General features: G+C 36.6%; 1 protein-coding gene across 4 annotated transcripts in view; it reads left to right on the forward strand.

Moving 5' to 3' along the window:
- aff2 (AF4/FMR2 family, member 2) overlaps nucleotides 1–21,090 on the forward strand; it is a 263,824-nt gene that overhangs the window by 131,095 nt on the left and 111,639 nt on the right. For all 4 annotated transcript variants that reach the window (XM_057849436.1, XM_057849435.1, XM_057849438.1 and 1 more), the window contains one exon: nucleotides 16,694–16,738. In XM_057849436.1, the coding sequence (XP_057705419.1) occupies nucleotides 16,694–16,738 (45 nt within the window). The remainder of the gene's footprint in view (nucleotides 1–16,693; nucleotides 16,739–21,090) is intronic.

Genomic DNA, 21,090 nt, shown 5'->3' on the forward strand with positions numbered 1-21,090 from the left:
GGGTTATCAAATTTATCCAAATAACAGCGGTAATTAATTTTTTATAAAATTTATCACGTTAAAATATTTAACGCAATTAATGCATGCGCTGCACGACCCACTCACGCAATGTCACGCTCAATCTGTAATGGCACCGTTTTACCTATATAGAGAGATAAAAGGCAGCGTAAAATGAGTAGATTGAATTTTGGCAGCCTTTGGAGCCTTATTTTAATTGGCTAAAGCCTTACAATCCCTCTCCCTATGATTAGAAATATCATGGGAAGCAAGGTAGCAATTGATCTTATTCTTAGCACCTTATGTTATTTCCCAACGCAGAGAAGATATATCAATTGGTAGCACTACGCACAGTCATGGTTCCACTTCCCATCATGCATTTGGGCATGGCCTTCATTATCATTTACTGAAAGCTCAACAAATACACTAGATGGCAATATTTTGTCACAATATACAAAGTCATAAGTCTTTCTATCCGTGGATCCCTCTCACAGAAAGAATGTTAATAATGTAAATGCCATCTTGAAGATTTATTGTCATAATAAACAAATACAGTACTTATGTACTGTATGTTGAATGTATATATTCGTCGAAGTTGTATTCATTTTTTTCTTAATGCATTGCCAAAATGCCTATGATTGGGAAAAATTATCGGGAATGATTGGAATTGAATCGGGAGCAAAAAAAAAGCAATCGGATCGGGAAATATCGGGATCGGCAGATACTCAAACTAAAACGATCGGGATCGGATCGGGGGCAAAAAAACATGATCGGAACAACCCTACTAGTAAGTAAATAAAATGATGAGGAAACGGCAATGTGTCTTGTTTTTAATGTATGTTGCTTGACAAGTTTTGATAGATTACATGTACTGTACATAAAAATACTAGATCTCAATTAATATGCAAGTCAGGTCTCAGGCGTGTCTATATTTCAGAAAAACTGCACATAGATGTGGATTTTTCACAAGTCACGCTGAATAGTTTATGAGGTACTGATGATACCAGGTTGAGGAAACAGACTGCCGAAGTAGTTCCGCTGATTCGGAAAAGAAATGTGAGAAAGTGAGCTGCGAGCCCGTTCCCATTTTTTGTCTTGTGTTAATGGCTATGTATTAAGTACAACATTAGTGCTTTGGGCTTCAATTTAAACACTCCCACAGCGCACATGTGAAGTCACGCTATCCTTACAACTCTCAGCTTGCCAGTGTTCTGCCTGATTGCTCGCTGTCACGTCCAACATTGCTGAGATGATGCTGCTTTCACACCTACATGTGTTCAGCGCTTGTTCTCGCCATTTTATTGTGTTTCTATGACACAATATCAGGGAGGGCTATTATCTTTTGATATCATAGATGTAAAAATGGTTCATTATTTGATCACAAAAGGTGTTTTAAAAGCACAAAGAAATATTCATGCAATAAATCTCCTTTTAGCTCAAAAGACTCATGGACAATCATATGGTTTTGCTGGCGATTTTGCCACTTCCAAACAAAGGACTTCAAATGCCAGACTAACTTTTCACAAATACGACTATCTAATCAAAGATTCTGTCATAAAAGGAACCAAGGACAGAAAGATTTGTAGTTCTTAAAAGATAAATGTTAGTATGAGTTATAATAATAATAATTTGGTATTCAATTTTTATTATTTTATTATATTTTATGATATTTCGTTTTTATAAAATTTGAAAAATTTTATAAACTAACTAGTAGGTCGTCATTGTTGTTGATGACGCAATGCACTCTGGGTGGTGACGTCACTGGGCAACACTGCGGTACTTCCACAGTGTCACTCGTTAGCTACATAAACATATCGTCGGTTCTGCCATTCCAACTTGATTTTCCTTGTAAAGCAATCGCAACCCACATGCGTTGTCCGTCTGTGCGAAAAAACCTGAAAGGGAAGTGCAACTGAAAAAAGGTGCGGCCGGCTTGACCACGGAATTAGAAAACGTGGCTCACTTCAGACAGCAAGGAGACAACAATAAAAGAGGGATTGGGTAAAAGGGTTTATTGAACACACAAAAAAAGAATACGCGATCGCAAAAAGGCTCCATGACAATAGGTCGGGATCAATAAAAAAAATGTTTTTTAAATTTTTTTAAATGAGGGAAAACGCAGTGAGAGGCAGACAAACGAAAGAACAAGGCAATGATGCAACTAGCAATGAAGAGATATACTAACTGTCAAATGGCAGCAAGTCAATATCTCGGCAAGCCGCCTAGGATCAGTTTAAAGACACTGTTGATGAGCTGGAATTGGATGCAGGTACGACTTTGGGAACTTATCCCAAAGCTCTGTAACAAAACAATCTGACCAGCAGCAGAATGTTACAAAATCATGCCAGTCGTAATACTAGCTTCACTTGCTAGCTAGCACAGCTATTATCCCAGTCCAGTCCAACCGTGTCATCACCGCCAACATGCATTGCACGCGTAAAACATGGCGTAGGTCAAAACATCAACTAAATATTATAGATTTTTAAATCAATGGCAATAATATATGTGGTTCTAATAACATATTTTAGTAAACGAGAACAATTGTGGCTTATTAGAGCCTATGAGTCTTTAAATCCAAGGTTCCCTTTTAAGTCATGAATTCTGACATGAAACCCAATATAGCTAATTAAAGATGTAGTGGTTTATCAGGAACAGTGTGTCAGATTCAGTTATGTGCCCAGATTGATTGTAATCTCACATGGAGAGTAATAAATTTCCAAATCCACCAATAATTTTAAATGACACTCGCTTGAGCATTTATATGAAGCGTAAACATTGTTCAGTGTGATTACTGCTGACTAGCTGATCATTACTTTATTGCCCCATTCTCTGTGCAACTGTAGTATTTACACACACACAGCCTCAGTGCACAGTACGGAAGCAGTCGAGGGTGAATAAATTATTTTGTAATAATTGATGGCAAATGCACCCTGCGTTTTAGTGGGAACTATGTGAAGCCACAGTTGATGAATGTGAGTGAATAAACAAATACAAACTGGTGTCCTATTGTACTGCTGACGACCCTCCAACTCCCACCCGCCGTCCCCATTTCAAGAGGCACTTATTTAGTTGGTTAAAAAAAGGCATCATGCCGAGAACCACACACAGAGAGACCACACACACTTACACATTCTGCCAAGAGTACAAATCAAATACGCTGCATTTCCCTGCCAACAGAACAAATCATATATACTCAGCTTGAATGTTGCTGTGCACACACAGAAAAACAAAAATCTGTCAGTCATTGTCTATTCACTGCTCTCAACTCCAAAGCCATTGGGATGCTTTCTGTTGTGTCCTTTATACGACTGCTTTTATAGAGGCACCTTTGTGAAACTACAAAATAGTTCATGCCCATGGAATTTAATGAGAATATGGGTCCAAACTATTATAATGTAGTAATGCTAACTAAAGATAAACTAAGTACACATGAGTCAAATTCCTTAGTTGTCTTAAATTTTGTGTACTCCCAACTCATTTAATCAAGTTAATATTATGAACTGATTAAAAGTGTTGAATTAACATTCATGATCAAGTGTGTGGGCAATACTTAAATTTCTGAGTCAACTGAATTTGACATAATAATTTGCGTGAATTTAGCATTCACCTTACCCCCGATGCCTTCAAAGAGCATGCTAGCTACTAGCATTCAGCGGTGGTGTTTTGCTCTGCTGGCTGTGTGCTTCGCTACCACTATGGTTGCCAAGGTTTGATTCCGGCGACTTGGATGTTCACTTAGTCTAATTTTACTTAAAATCTTGTTTTAACAATTAACTTTTTTTTTGTTTGTTTTTTTTTTGTTTTTTTTTTTAGTTGAAATTCCAAGTTCAGCCAACTTATTTTTGTTCATTTGTTTTGAGTAGTATAACTAGTTGCCATTGAATGACTAAGTATTGTTTTATTGACTAATACAATGTGATGATGCACAATTATTTTGTTTATTTTAAGGCACTTGCCATTTGTGATTCCACTCAGGTGGGAACCATTATTCAGCTTAGCTCCATGGAATTCAATTTTTATTGAATAATAACATATTTGACTGGGCTGGCATCACCTGACATTGGTGACAAAACATGAGGTCATCCAACCACTCACAATTTAGATTTTTCAATTAACTTAAGCGGCATTCTGTCGGAAACCTGGAAAAACAAATGGAGAACTTTCAAATTCCAACCATAGTCCAAAGGCAGAGGTGGGTAGAGTAGCCAAAAATGTGACTCAAATAACAGTTACTTCAAAATAATGTTACTCAAGTAAAAGTAGTCATCCAAAAAATGTACTCAAGTACAAGTAAGAAGGTATTCAGTGGAAAAAATACTCAAGCAATGAGTAACGTTGTGACTAACTGCTTACAAGGTCGAATATTTTTTAATAATGGCATATTACATTTCTCAGCACAACTTCGTATATATGAAATCTTATTATGACAGTGTATTATAACCTATTGCATTTTGGCCAAAAGAACCACAAAAATCATCGAATTCTGACTAGAAAAATCTACAGAAATGAATCATCACCTGTCCAAAGACCATGAGTGCCCTCTAGTGGAGAAAACATTTCCTACCATGAAATGAAAACGATCATACCACTGGTTTTCCATTCAAATAAAAACTGGGAGTAACCTTGAAACCCACACTTTCAATTAACGTCTCTATATCAAATAGTATAATTTTTACGGCGCTTTAAAGACGCAACGTGATTGAACACACCAACCGAATCATAGGACTTCCGACTGAATGTGTGTGGTCATGTGACAGTATTGTTATGTCTGATTGGTATCATGGTGTCATGTGATTATTGTTGCGACGTCTCATTGGTGTAACTCATAGAAACACTGACGGCATCTCTGGCAAAAAAGAAGTAAAATTTATAAAATAAAGATGAAAAATTGAATGACTTTAGTGTAGCCCAAAGAAGCGGAGTGGAGTAAGTGTAGCGTTTCTTCTTCACAAATCTACTCAAATAAACGAAAAAAAAACGTATGGTGTGATACTACTCTAAGAAGTAAATTTTTCTCACAATGTTACTCAAGAAAATGTAAAGCGTTACCACCCATCTCTGTTCAAAGGTGCAACCGTCCACCGATACGAAATTGATTGTAAAATAAAAAACAAAAAAACTTGTATGCAATTTATTCATTGTAAGAAACAGAATAGCAGCATCTTAAAGGCACTCATAACATAAATAAAAAACAAGATACATAAAGCAACTTATCATATCCAATCAAGGAAAGTGTGAGGTAACCAAACAAAAATCATTTCCACTCATCTAAAAAAAAAAAAGTACATTGTATTTGCATTTGTTGGGGTCACATTTAAACAGACTGAAGTATATGGTGTAGCTAACTTGTTCTGGGCTGTGAGTCCTCACAAAACAAGGCTAATTAATGTATTCAACCTCAATTCAATCTTGATGCAATTATATGGTCCAACGGCATTGATCACAGCCTCTCTTAACTCTTGTCTCCTTCGCTCATCCGCATATAACGGCCCAAAAATTTTCAATAGTTTATAAAAGATTTATGAGTTTAACCAATTCAGTTATTAAAATATTACTTAAAAGAAATGTATGCTTTTTAAACAATTAATTTAATAGCATGTTTGTGACACGCTTTTGTAGGAACCCCTATGTTCATTCAAACTGAACAAATATGTGAAGAATGGGGGGGTCTTAACAATTGTTGGCAAAGTTTGGAATTATGTATTCTAATAACATTATTGGGAAAAGATACAGTAATTGAAAAAGAAAAAAATAGCAGCTGGAAAGTTGAATAAAAGAAAAAGAGCTTCATTATACCAAAGCAGGGACAAAAATACCCACACGTGGAACTCAGTCTGAACTTAAAATGACCCCCCCCCCACCCCACCCCCTTCCAAGCACACGGCATACACATGCTACACACAATGCCTTGCGCACAGTCTCGCGCATGCATAGATCAAGTCCAATCAGCACGGGGCTAAAATGACAGACTTATTTGAAGCAATGTTTCAATGTCGACATTTAATTGGATGGTACATCAACTGCTTATCTGCCTCTTTGCAGCTTGGAAAGGGAAAAGCAAGATGAAGGACAAGAGAGAATGGAGGGAGAAAGAACGCTAAATAAATGTGTTGGGGGGGCAGGAAGTAAGCAAGACAGAAGCAATGAAATAAAAAAGGAGAAGAGGAAATTGGCGCACGGTAGTGTTTGAAAGTGTACACACATTACATTGTCTTTGTGTGTAGTTACTGATATGTAACATTCAGCCAATTTACACCATATTCGTGTTGACCATGTGGCAGCTACGCGCTCCTCTCACGTCGGCCGGTTTGTCCGGCGGTCTTTGTCCAGCTGCTCCCCTGCAAACGAGCTCTCCTGCAGCAGGGGAATGACAAGCTGTAACTTCCTTGCCACTGGGTGGGTTGCCGATCGGTGAAGACAATCGACAACCCCGCCGCCGTGTGACATGTTACGGGCTATTTTTGTGTGATTTTTTTTGCTTCGAAAAGCGAAAATAAGACTTTAAGATGTCACTCGGTTCGGGTTAGCATGTCGGCTACCTGTCACGCCTCTTGGTTTTTTACATTCTCCGAAGCCGGGGCAGGGAAATGACAAAAGCCGGACTAACTACGATCGCATAAAATATCGTTCGGGAGGTGCGACAGCTAAGGTGAAGTCAACAGTTTTGACCATTATGGAGTAATTTTGCCATGTCGTACTGAACAAATGCATTTTTAATATTTAATATTCCATTTAGCACAAGACTGTTATTTGCCATGACCATACCATTTATTTAGCAATTTCGGAAAATACTTGGATAAAAAGAATATCCTGTAAAAATATTGGAGTAGAGAGATTGAAACAATTACATTTTGCTGCTCTCTTGGTGGCATTTTCCTCGTTCTGAATAATTCCCCCTCAATGGGCTGAATTCTAACTCAGATAAAACCATGACCCTGCCGATTTCATCCTCCTGTTGGGGACGCTAGAGCCCTATAATGGCAGGCGTGGCTAAACAGCAGATTAAAAGACTAATTTCTCATCATCTGTGCTTTGCCAAATTGTTGTATACAGTCGAATCGTCTCAAAATATGATTCTAATTCACATAATAATGCTATTTTACTTTTTTATCCTTTCATATGCACCTTAACTCAGAGTGATATACTGAAATGGCAGGTGCTGCCGTGTTGAGATGTGGAGAAGAAATTATGAAAACTTGCATTTCCATGTAATTGATACTGAGTCGAAATACAACAAGACACAGCATTCCAAATGTTGCTCCTTGCTCAAAGGGCACCACCACGACAGTACTCAGAAAGCAAACCAGAATCTCTCTAGCGTATAGACAGTTTTCCAAGGTACTTCCACTTTATTTCAGCATTTCTGGTAGTGACTTCCATTTTACACGTTCTCTAACCAAAACAACAATGAAACTGGAGGGGCATCACTCATCAAAATCCCTCAAAAAAGACAATTTGGAAATACCACATCCATCTGCCATCATCACCACATGGGCATCCGGATAACATGAAGAAATGGCTGCGAGTCACCACAGCAAGTTTTTTTGTTGACAGGTGGAGAACGCTGTTAGGCAAGGGAAGACAATTTGATGTGCCACACAAAAACGTACTGTACGTTGATGGACATACATCGCGACTACGTGCATCCAATTTTTTACACATGCTGCCAAAAGTGTGGATGGCTTTGCTGATGGAAGGCTCGACTAATGCTCCACCTACGTTAATATCTTTCTAATTTTTGAATTGTGATTTATTGACCTGTTTTGCACATGCATCAATTTGTTATAAATAAAACAAGAAATGGAATCATGTTGTCCAAAAGTTTTATTGTGATCAATATCTGCAATTTTAAAAGACAGACATACTGCTTGCGTTTATATGGATGCACATGGATTGTGATGTCATTATACCATAACTATAATCTGACTAGGTGGAAAATACCATGTAGTATTTCCTTGTAACAATAAAATCCGTTGCAGCACTTCTGCATTCAGCAACTGTCATATTATTCGTAATTTCGCCTCATTTTGGTCACTCAGGTGGCCGGCGTATCAATCTTCACCCTAATTTTTTACACAGGCTGCACAGACTGTTAGAATTTTGTCCACGAACAATGAACGAAGTGATAAAGGACATATAATCTTTTCGTTGGATCCTTTAAGTTTAAAGCAGCGAGCCACAGCCTTAACTTATTGTCTGCTGCTGGTTTTGATTTAAGGCGTATGGCGAGCTACATCTACACTGGCGCTTTTGTAGCAGCTGGTTGCTGATCAAAACATTCCGCTTCCAATCATACATATGGGAGCTTCCAAGAGTTGACACAACCACGCACAGCACAGAAAGTCCCGTAGCCTCATCTACGTCAGGCTGAATCCATTTTTGGAGATTGCGTGGGTTCCTCTGCTTTGATTTTGCAGTTTAACTTTGTCTACACACTGCTTACTTCAGCCGCGCTTCATGTTGTTCCGTCTGAACCAGAAGTCTGTAGCACACAAAATCAAAGATTGCGCCGCCCATGTTTCGCTCACGAAACTTGTCTATATTGTTTTGTCTGCAGCAATTACTCTCATTACCTAATTTATCTCACGTTAGTGTCAAAATATTTCTTTATACAGTAAATGATCCATAAGGCAGTCGTGACCAAATGAACTCTATCAAGGACAGTGGTCAATACAATGAGCATGTATTCATGCATGTTATAGTTAGTTTAATTCCTTCACTGCCAGCCCAGGTTACAGGTGACGTATTGTGGTAGTTAGTAAAAGAGGGATTTGCTATTGAAACCATTTCAACAGGGAGGCCCTGGAAGCGATCAAATGGTGATGATGTAATAAATACATTTAATTAAAAAAAAAAAAGTAATTCCTGTATGATTGGTTAAATTTCAAAATGGGGGGAGGGTAGTTTTAATACTGTAGAGCTGAAGCATCACTGTGGTATTGTGAAATTATTTGAATTGTTGAAGTGCATAATGTAAAAGGTCAACATGACACTTATCTCCTCATTTGGGAATTTTGTTATAATACCAAGTGGTCCTGAATGAGTTGATCATTTCATACTTGGAATGTGTTGAATCATTCAAGTAATGTGGATGAGGGAATTAAAATAGTAAAATATCTCATAATTTGGAAATTGTGCTGCAAAAGGTGGGCAATTGAGGGGTTAATGGAATTTTAGTAATATGAAAAATGGTTGCTCAGATGCTCAACATGTTTTGAATAATGAGAAGTCTTAATGGTTTGATTTGTTCATAAAATGTAAAATTTGTTATTTTGGAAATTTTGTATGTGTGTGATTTGTTTATTTATATTGTAATTTGGACAAGATGCAAAATAGTTTCCAAATTTTACTTGTTAAATGGACTTTTTAGAAGTTGGAAACGTTTGTTTCGGTCAGGAAATGCAGAAAGAGGTGGTAAACATATGAATTATTTCTCAATTAAATTTGGGGATTTGATTTTGTAAAGTGTGGAATTTTGAGAAATGGTACCGATTAAAGTGTAAAAACATTTTTCAAAGGTGCGCTGAATTGGTTGAATTTGTAATGAGAAAAATGACAAACTTTTCAAGTGAATGTGTCATTCAGCTGAATGAGGGATTTTAAAGGTAAATTCTGTAAAAAGTAAACAACCGGGTCTCGAATTTTGTGTATTTCTACGTCGATGGTAGTAAAAAGAAATTGGATGATAAAAATACTGTAAGTTGTTATTGTTGTGTTTTTTTTTTTAACTTTCTTTTAACCTGTCTTGTTCAACTCTTCAACATTTGCCTAACAACTTTAGATAATCTCATAATAAAGATTGGAAAAGTTAGAGGATAATCTGCATGTTATTAGGCACGCCGATTCATGCAGACGTTCCCAGATAACACAAAAATGTGCGCTGCTTGCTCTCACACACACGCGCCAACACACACACACACATGCGCACACACTGCGAGTTGTGCTTGTGATCTAACTCACATGCTGGTAATCCCAGTGATGGCGGTCAGTGCAGCTCTGTAAACAGCTGAAATATGGATGATAACAGGAACACATGAAACTGAATAAACAAATAGTCAACGAACAAAAAAATCCTTGAAGATTTTCCAAACCCGGCTGGACCTCAATCTTCAAAACTTCAGTCGCGCTAACTGGATGATTGACAGTTTCACTTTGACTCCACTGCGTTTTTTTCCATGGGAGTCGAGCAACAGTTTGTCTCTGTGCCATACTTAAACCTTTCCAAGTGTTGACAGCGTTCACTTACTTCATGTAATTTCTGCAACAATATGAGCCTTTTCCTTGTCAGCGCATGACAAGAAATCCTGAGAAATGACTTTGAGATGTAACAGGAAGTGGAGTGACTGAGTTAACAGCTCTCTGAGGATGCCGAGGAGAAAAAAACTTTGCATTCATTAGATAGCAGATTTTAATTCCGGTTGACACAGTCTTTGTGTTTTTCCAATCATTTATCTTTTGTCCCTTTTTCTTTGCTTGCCCTTTCACAACACGACAAAAAAGGATGTTTTCTTTTTCGTTTTTGTATACATGACTTTGTCTTTTAATTAATTTAACAGCATTACAAAGGACTCAAGCCTCCTTGGACTCCATTTATTAACTTTTTGATATTTGTATTTTGATTATTTTGTTGATATTTTGACTTGTTTACTATAATTTAAATACATGACTTCGTATAAATGTGCATTTGTAGTTGTGTTTGCGAGAAGAGTTGTAAGATCCATTGTAGGTGTGTTGATGTGTGTCGACGTCTATCATTTTAGCAGCTATTCCAGACAGAAAAGGATTTCTGCCCCAGTAATTGCATTGGTTATATTTTCCACTCAATTAACTTCAGACTTTTTCCCCCCTCATATTTTGTCATTCTTACTTGCACTCCTTTTCCTCTAGTCTTTTTTACTCATTTTTTTTATTTTTATCATGTTTTATTTATTTATATATATATATATATATATATATATTTTTTTTTTTTTTTTTTTTTTTTTTTTTCAGTGTTCAACATTACAAACACACTCATAAACCCACACATAGCAACACTCACAGCTGGTTGCTATTCACAGAGCCTTGAGGCTGTTGTATGAGTGGTATGTCTTTTATTACGATACATTCAGTATTCCATCCTGTCTGAAGGTGCATGTCGCCAAGTGGAAACAAAGACCAAACACTGGTATCTTTAGTAACATACTCCTGTGGTAGACATCCAGATGGAAAACATGAGCGGTTTCATTTGTAGGTGATCTGTGTTTTGCGCTTTAGTAAAAATCAAATGAAACGGATTCACCACAGAAAAAAAATTCCAAGCTTGGATTGAAGTCTTACAGAATATATATATATATATATATATATATATATATATATATATATATATATATATATATATATATATATATATATATATATATATATATATATATATATTAGGGCTGTCAAACGATTAAAATTTTTAATCGAGTTAATTACAGCTTAAAAATTAATTAATCGTAATTAATCGCGATTCAAACCATCTACAAAATATTCCATATTTTTCTGTAAATTACTGTTGGAATCGACAAATAAGACACAAGACGGATATATGCATTCAGCATACGGTACCTAAGTACTGTATTTTTATATTATAACAATAAATTAACAAGATGGCATTAACATTATTAATATTCTGTTAAAGCGATCTATGGATAGAAAGACGTGTAGTTCTTAAAAGATAAATGTTAGTACAAGTTATACAAATTTTATATTAAAACCCCTCTTAATGTTTTCGTTTTAATAAAATTTGTAATCTGTAATTTGTAAAATTTTCACTCAAAAAATGAACTAGTAGCTCGCCATTGTTGATGTCAATAATTACACAATTCTCATGGTGCTGAAACCCATAAAATCAGTCGCACCCAAGCATCAGCAGAGGGCGACAGAACACCAAAAAACACAAGTAACAAATGGACATTTGGACATTAGACTGTGCTGTCATTTTAATCAGTTTAAGCGGGGCATGTGCGTTAAATGTGTCAAATATATTAACGTGATTAATTTAAAAAATTACCGTTAACGGGCGTTAATTAATTTTTTAAATTAATCCCGTTAAAATATTTGACGCAATTAACGCACTATGCCCGCTCAGACAGATTTAAATGTCAGTACAGTGAAAGGCCAACTTGTTAATTGTGTTTTATGGAGTTTTTCCGCCCTCTGCTGGCGCTTGGGTGTGACTTGCATATGTTATGTGGCGTAATGTCGCCCTCTGCTGGCGATTCAGTGCAGCGGATTATTTGGGTTTCGGCGCGCTTTTCTGACGTGATTATATGTCGACGTGAACTCACACTAATAGACAGTGCTATTCAGACCAGCTAACGTCCGCATCCAGTATTCAGTGGCAGTTCTCATAGCCCCATCACACTGTTTGTGTCTAATACATGCATCGCTTGTGAGTTATATTCCTCCTTTGTTTATATTTATGAGCATTAGATAGTTATTGATGATGTGTATTTGAATTTGTTCACATATATGGTGAAATGCAGTTACATTGTTAGATGCTTGTGAGCTAATTGGCTAGTGCTACTGCTCAAATGGACACGTGTGTGTACATTTTATGTTATTTTGTGATTTATGCAAGTTATTGACACATTGCCTTGTTATTTTCAGTTTTACAAAAATACAAGAAACGTGCTCCTGTCAAAAAGAGATGACTTCAGTAAAGCCCTTGCAACTTTGCCACACTGTCTGATTTCTTTTTGGAACTTATGTTCGCTATCTGTCAATTTGTGTACTCACACACATTGAGGACAGAATAGGGCTATTAGTTTATTTTTTGATTGAAAATTTTACAAATTTTATTAAAACGAAAACATTTAGAGGCGTTTTAATATAACATTTTATCCATGGATCACTTTAACAGAATGTTAATAATGTTAATGCCATCTTGTTGATTTATTGTTATAATAAACAAATACAGTCCTTATGTACCGTATGTTGAATGTATATATCCATCTTGTTCCATTCCAACAATAACTTACAGAAAAATATGGCATATTTTATAGATGGTTTGAATTGCGATTAATTGCGATTAATTACGATTAATTAATTTTTAAGCTGTAATTAACTCGATTAAAAATTGTAATCATTTGACAGCCCTAATATATATATATATATATATATATATATATATATATATATATATATATATATATATATATATATATATATATATATATATATGGAGAGAGAGAGAGGGAGAGAGAGAGAGAGAGAGAGAGAGAGAGAGAGAGAGAGAGAGAGAGAGAGAGAGAGAGTGTTCCTTGGACATGGCGTCCCGCCATTTGTTCTGGACTGTCCGGGAGAAGTGATTGCGAGAGTTGATGGTGCAGACGTGTGCTTGTCAGCTTCACTCTTGCTCAGTCAATTTTATGACACACACGTTGGGCTTCTGTGATAAGAAGGTTTCATGTATCTCTTATGCCCTATATTCTGCTTGTTTTCCTTAAACTATGGTATAAGTGCTATTTATTTTCATATTGGGTGTGTCAGAGTAATACAATTAGTCAAACAGTAAATACGAGAAACGATACTATTCCCTGATTGATTATATTAAGTGTGTTAGAATAATGCAAACACTTAGACGGTGCCTATGAGAAAGTATCTGAATGTTTTGGAATTTTTCCACATTTCTGCATAAGATCGCCATCAAATGTGATCTGATCTTTGTCAAAATATCACAGATGTAAAAACAGTGTCTGCTTTAACTAAAAACCACCCAAACATTTATAGGTTTTAATATTTTAATGAGGATAGCATGCAAACAATGACAGAAGGGGGAAAATCATTAAGTGAACCCTCTGCCTAAGGAGACTTAAAGAGCAATTACCAAACAATTTAAGTCAGGTGTGTGTAAAGCTGCCCTGCCCACTATAAAACACACACCTGGTAAGACATGTCTTGATTGAGTGGCTAAGTCAAAGTCCAGACTTGAACCCCATTGAGATGCTGTGGCATGACCTAAAGACAGGGATTCATGCCAGACATCCCTGTAATCTGACTGAACAACAGCAGTTTTGTAGAGAAGAATGGGCCAAGATTAGTCCTGATCGATGTGCCAGACTGATCTGCAGCTAAAAGAAGCGTCTGTTTGAACTTATTGTTGCCAAGGGGGGGGGGCAGAAAATATTAAATGTGATGGTTCACATACAGTACTTATTGTTTCTCCATCTGTCATTGTTTGCATACTATCCTCATTAAAATATGAAAACCAATAAATGTTTGGGTGGTTTTAGTTAAAGCAGACACTGTTTTTTCATCTGTGTGATTTTGACAAAGATCAGATCACATTTGATGATTTTATGCAGAAATGTGAGACATTCCAAAAGGTTCAGATACCTTTTCATACCACTGTATGTAAATGCCCTGCGATTGGCTGATGACCAGTTCAGGGTTTACCACCCCTTCTGTCCATAGTTAGGTGGGATAAACTCCAGCATCTCTCTGACCCTCCTGAGGATAAGCAATGCAATTAACAGAAGGATGGACCACCATGTATTTTAAAAATGTGAATAGGTGATTAAATTAGATATGGATCCTTTGATAACTTCGCCCACACATGGATAACTGAAGTAATTATAAAGGTAAGGCTGTAGTAAAATATGGAATAATTCACGGTGATAATATTTCTTCCAGTCTTCTTTATGGAACGAAATTTACATTGATTATCTTATCTTTTTAAATTCTTATTTGATATAGCAATTTAGGACAATTTTATTGTGGATGACTTGTAAATGTTTATTTAACTCTTAATAAAAACCCTTATAGGTGTTCAAAGACACAGAGAATGACTTACTGCTTATTTTAGTTCTTGTGAAGTACTTTTTCATTTACCTATTTTTTTACACAGCATATGCCAGTGTCGCTTGTAGTTTTATTAGCTGTAATTTAGGATGAAGATGATGTCATCCCCATTATTGTGGGTACTAAATGTTTCCTGATGCTCATGTTGGTGCAGTTAGTGATGTTGTGCGACAGAGGTTATGGTTATAGAGGGATTTGCTCTCCTCTTCTCCAGCTGCTCCTTTATCCCTCACTCCTTCTTTATTGAGCCTGTCAGGGAGAGCCAAGCCAAGAACGAGTCCATCACACTGTTTTATTTTGTTTTCAAATGCTTTTTGGAAACACTCATTTGGCACTGGCATTTATACTTGTGCGAGGTACATTTAGCTAACAATGCAGGGTGCGTATCCAGCAGAGACAATAATGATTTGTTTCAAATAATGGAAGACGTACAACATGCACTTTGGCTGAACTGGCACAGCAAAGAACGGCTGCTCCAAGAAACCCATTTGTTTGGCTTTTATAAGAGACTTTTCATTGTTTACTAGAATTTTGTTTTGAACTTAAATAAAATTAACAAAGTAAAACACTTTGTGGACCACATATATTCCATATGAATCTTATTGAACTCAATTATCTGTCATTGACCGTGATAGAACTAGGAGTGTCTGGCAGTGAATGATCAGTACACTTACAGTTCAAATTCATTTGACGTCTGTCATCATCACTAGTCGTGAATATGGGTGTAACAATTAATTAATCTGAATTGATCAATTTATTAGGCACAATGGAATCAAAATCAATCCAAACTCAAAATATTGATTAATATTGTTATCTTCAAGGTTTCCTTTAGAAGACTTGCAAAGCCGGTTGGTAGAGAAGCCCACTGGTGGCCCACCGTGTTTGGGGAGAAAAAAATAAAATAAAATAAAAATGTTGAGTTCGCAGGAATTTTGAAATTGTGACTTATGTGTTGTTAAAAGCAATTTATTAAATGTACAGTCTTAAAAAAAAACTCTCTAAATACAGTTTTAACAAACAAACAATGATATATACAATGCAATTCAGTGCAATTACAGAGAGCTGGAACAGGTTCACATATTTCACATATTGACCATATGATGTCGCCATTGCGCTTGCAATCATTTCACCAGATGTGATTGAAATGCAATTTAAATATGTATACCTTTTACAGCTTTTTTTTGTAGCACCATTATATACCTAGCGGGGCAAGAGAAACCTGGCGACCCACCAGGCTTCTAAATCCCTGGTTGATGCTGAAATTGCTTTTTATTTTTATTGCTTTAGGTGAAATGCAACTGATTGTAAATTGTGTTCATAATACTGTTTTAAATCGATCCAGTGCCCTTTAGTCGAGTCGAATCATTACTGGCTTTGTAATATCGGTAAATATTGTATTGTTTGTCCATAGAATTGATATTGTATCGTAATGTCATGAAAATCGCATCTACAGTGCACCACCAATAATAAATGAGTTAAGTTTTATTTGAACAGCAGGTACAGGTGACATTGCTCGTAACTTTAGTCAGAAATATTAATGGTAAGGGCATCTTGAATATACGTACCTGAGAATTGAGGGAATTGTAATCACCCAAGTTGTGATTATGAACAGGCGTGTTAGCTCTAAATGCCATAAACACTAGAGTCCTATCAAATTCAATCCTAATTATAATGTTTTGCATAGCTAACATTTGCAGCTGGTTTTGGGATACTAAAGCTCCAGGTCCTGGTTAGACTCTGTAATAGGTAGAACAGATCAAATAAAATATATGGATACTAAGATGTGCAATTGCATTCTTCAACAGATGTTCCTTTTGTTGCATTTCTATTCATAGTGACAGTTTCATTGTCTTGTGTTTGTTTTCTGCAGGTCAGTCTTCCAAATGACTCCAGCTGTGTGGAAGAGATTTTACGGGTATGTTGTAAACACAAACACACATGCAGAGAGTAATTGCAGTGAACCTCAGCTGTTTTAAGTTCGCTTGTAAATGTTTTTTGTCTCTGAAGGTAGATAGATTATAGCCAGGATTTTAACTCATTAGTTGCAAATGACAGCGCTACACATCCAATCCATTTTGACTGGGAGGGCCAACCCCTGAGTGAAATTGGATTAGGCGGCTTTTCGTTGTCTGTCATTTTGACTGACAGGGTCATAAAAATCCGGTCATAGTCTATTTTTACCCGTCACTTAAATTTTTAAAATGATAATGATGACATATTCAATAGTATTTAGTTTTCATTCATTTTTAATTAATATTGTAACGCTTGCTTGGCGGCGAAAAATTAGACACGGAAGTCATGGTATTTTTCTCCCTTTTTTACTCTGCTTACCGCCAACAACTCCGCCCCCAAAGAAAAAGAGGCAACGATATAGACCCCAATCACCAACGTCACACAATGATCTTAATTGTGGTTGTCAGCCCAAAATCTTCTAAATATATATTAAATGCATCTTACCAGATATAAAAAGACTACTACATAGTCTGTGGTGATCGTTTGGTGCCCAGATTTCTTGTCGAATTACAGCAGTCCATCTAGCTCTCATCTTCGGGTCTCTCAGAATACGGTAGAACTTCAAGTCTCTCCGTCTATCTTCTCTGTTACAGCAACACACGCCTCCACCATTTTGATTATTAATATTAACGAGCAGAAAAATACGCCGTAATAGGAGGCATGTACGTAGCGGTAATGTGTAAACATGACGACCTGACACACAATATGGCGGCTCCGGTCAGGGGGGCGGAGTTGTGACGTCATGTGATTGGGGTCTATACACAGGCGGCAATCTTGTCCATCAATTGGATGACGCACTGGCACACCGGGTGCACCAATAAGAACCTCGCGTTGATGTGTCAATCACGGTGCCGCCGCCAGACCCCGGTGACGCTACAATATTCTGACAGAATAGCCAACGACGTCATGCATTAAGAGAGACAATAGTTAATTAATATGCTAACTCGCCACCCTGTGGTCTGGGGTGTAAATTGCAACCTGTCAAAATGACGGACGGACTTCAGTTTTTTCCGTCACCGTTTTAAAAAAACGGTCAACGACGGAAAATTTCCGGTTAACGCGACCCCTGGGCGGCTCATGCCGTCATTGGCATTGAAATATGATCACTCAATGTCAGCCAACCCAGTTCAAATGGATTTGATGTCCATTCCTGTCAATGGGAGTGAATGGGTTACTGCTTGGAGCAAAAGATGAATATATACTGTATTTATGATAATAGAGCTTTCGTTCTATTTTTTAAATCACGTGCAGAAATCTCTCGCTATTAGCATTACATGTCAAAATTACATTGAATATCCCAAACGCTCAGCACCCTTCTTTATTTTCCATTTGTGGTTTCCTTTTCCCAACAGAAGGTGAGAGTACTGTAAAGCCATCACTTCACCAATGAGGATAGTTGAAGCTGTCAAGGCAGAATAGCATATAATGGGATATCAACTTATCGCTCACTTTCCTCTGTCACCCATCACTGGAATTGTCTCCATCCCTTCTCTGGTGATGCTCTCTTTGTGTGCCCGTTCATCGCTCTCTGCCCTCTGTCATTCACCTCTCCTCTCACAAATCAATATGCTGGTCAACAGCCTGTGTGACAGATCGTGTGCTGAGAGCTGCATGAGAAGCCTTATGTCAATAAAATTGGTGCACTGTTGAATTCAATCTGTAGTTTTTAGGAGTGTCAAGTGGAAAGATCAGCAAAGTTCAAATAGTGACTTAGGAAGGCCAGCAGGTGTTTCGTCTGTTCTTTCACTGCAATAGGTTAGATGGCACAAAAACATTGTTGATTTGAGTGTTAAATCGATTCATCCGTCAAGGTGTTGATCCATTTTCTGTATCACTTGTCCGGAGTAGAGTTATAGGTGAGGTGCTTTATGTTGAAGGGTGATGTACATCTTGGGCTGGTCAACAGCCCATTGCACAGCACCTCTGGAGATATTACCAATCATCTCTAATCCACATCAGTTTCATGTCTTTAACTAACCTAAGCTTTTAGAATATTAGAGGAAGAAAGACGAACTACACAGAAAAACTCTCAAAATCAAATCTGCAACCCAGTGTGCTCTTGTGTCACCTGTTTTACATCTCACGATAATACAAAACATTTCTGAGCTGTATTCCTATTCAGCTCAACAACATCATCTAATTACAATGGCCTGTAGGGCATTAAAATGTTAACATAGAACAAAACAAAGAATATTAACGTAATAACAATTGTTCCTTGACTTTTTCTATATTTAATAGGGCTGTCAAAATTATCGTGTTAACGGGCGGTAATTAATTTTTTAAATTAATCACGTTTAAATATTTGACGCATTTAACGCACATGCCCCGCTCAAACAGATTAAAATGACACCACAGTGTCATGTCCACGTGTTACTTGTGTTTTGTCGCCCTCTGCTGGCACTTGGGTGCGACTGAGTTTATGGGTTTCAGCACCATGAACAATGGCGAGCTGCTAGTTTATTTTTTGATTGAAAATTTAAATTTTTTTATTAAAACCAAAACATTAAGAGGGGTTTTAATATAAAAGTTCTATAACTTGTGCTAACATTTATCTTTTAAGAACTACAAGTCTTTCTATCCATGGATCGCTTTAACAAAATGTTTATAATGTTAATGCCATATTGTTGATTTATTGTTATAATAAACAAATACAGTACTTATGTACAGTATGTTGAGTGTATATATCCGTCTTGTGTCTTATCTTTCCATTCCAACAATAATTTACAGAAAAATATGGCATATTTTATAGATGTTTTGAATTGCGATGAATTACGATTAATTAATTTTTAAGCTGTGATTAACTCGATTAAAAATTTTAATCATTTGACAGCCCTAATACTTAAATTTATTCATGCCATAATACGAAAGATTCCATTTTTGCTCGGGCAAAAAAGAATGACATTTGAAGGAATTCAAGAAGTTATTCCTTCAACTTATGCAGGGAAAAAAACTAAAATAAATTAATATTTAATTCAATCAAATGGTAACTTCAGTGCGATTCTACATATATTAATAGATATAATAATAATATTAATAAATCCTCATGTTCACTCTTTTTACCCAGAGTATTTTTGGGTTGGTTTTGCCTTGTGCTTTAACCAACAGATTTTTATTATTGTTGTCGTTTTTTTGTTTTTAAGTTTAAAATGGCTTACTTTACAAGACTCCATGCTGTACATTGGCCATTTAGTCGTTGTAAATTCATTATTGTACGTTTACTGACAATCCATCAGCATTTTGCAGCCCGTCAGACATGTAACAGTACATTTTGTTCTGATTTGAGTCAGAAAGTTTTATTAATTCATCACTTTTTCATACCCTCTTTATTGCCATTTTTATTCACCACTGATTCATGCACAGCTCAAATGTTTAAAGTATATCCTTTTAGACACACTGGATAAATTGTTTATAGTTAATGATGAATAATTTCATTCACCTTAAGCTGTCTGATCAGATAATGTAGTGTACTCATGAACATTTACCTATCATCACTCTTAAAAGTTTAGTATGTACTCTCAAAAAAATGCACATGCACAATTTTAATTTTTAAATAGTATGTATGTACACATCAGTTTTGTCTTTTTGCACATTACTGAATCCATTGTTGTATTCATCATGTAGGAGAGTACAGTGGTCCCTCGACATACTGTACGATCACTTCAATACTCGATCCATTTGTTTCTACATCCGACAAAATGCTCTAAATACAACAGCTCTGCAGTTTCTTTGTTTTCCCACAAGACGGACGCATGGTATATTTTCTTGTGAGAGAAATCACATGGGTTCCAACAATGTTAGTGCAGGTGGTGAAAAAAAAGGAATAAAGGTGATTCTTGCCATTACCATTACCATTGACATACAGATAGATACTGTATGATAAAAAAATATGAGCGTGGGGGGCGCATCCGTTATATGGCTCGCTCAACAATACAGCCGTAGACGGTCTATGACTGTCCTCCTCTGTTGGCCAGTCTTAATAAGTTAAGGTGGCAATTATTATTGTGGTAACATCGCCAAAAAAAATTGCCAGCTTCGTCAGGTTTCTAATCATTTATTCCATCAACTTGTGCCTAGGGTTCCCCGCCCGCGGCAAGTAAACCAAGTGAAAGTGAAACTAAAATGGCTCACACTATCGGGTCAGCCACACGATGCATTCAGGTACACCACTTAAACACATTTGCCACATTAGAGCCCGGTTTTTTACATTATTACAGGTATTATTATTATTATTATTATTGCTATTATTATATTAGT

The sequence above is a fragment of the Corythoichthys intestinalis genome, chromosome 11, assembly GCF_030265065.1.
Source record: "Corythoichthys intestinalis isolate RoL2023-P3 chromosome 11, ASM3026506v1, whole genome shotgun sequence".
In the NCBI taxonomy this organism is placed as follows: Eukaryota; Metazoa; Chordata; class Actinopteri; order Syngnathiformes; family Syngnathidae; genus Corythoichthys; species Corythoichthys intestinalis.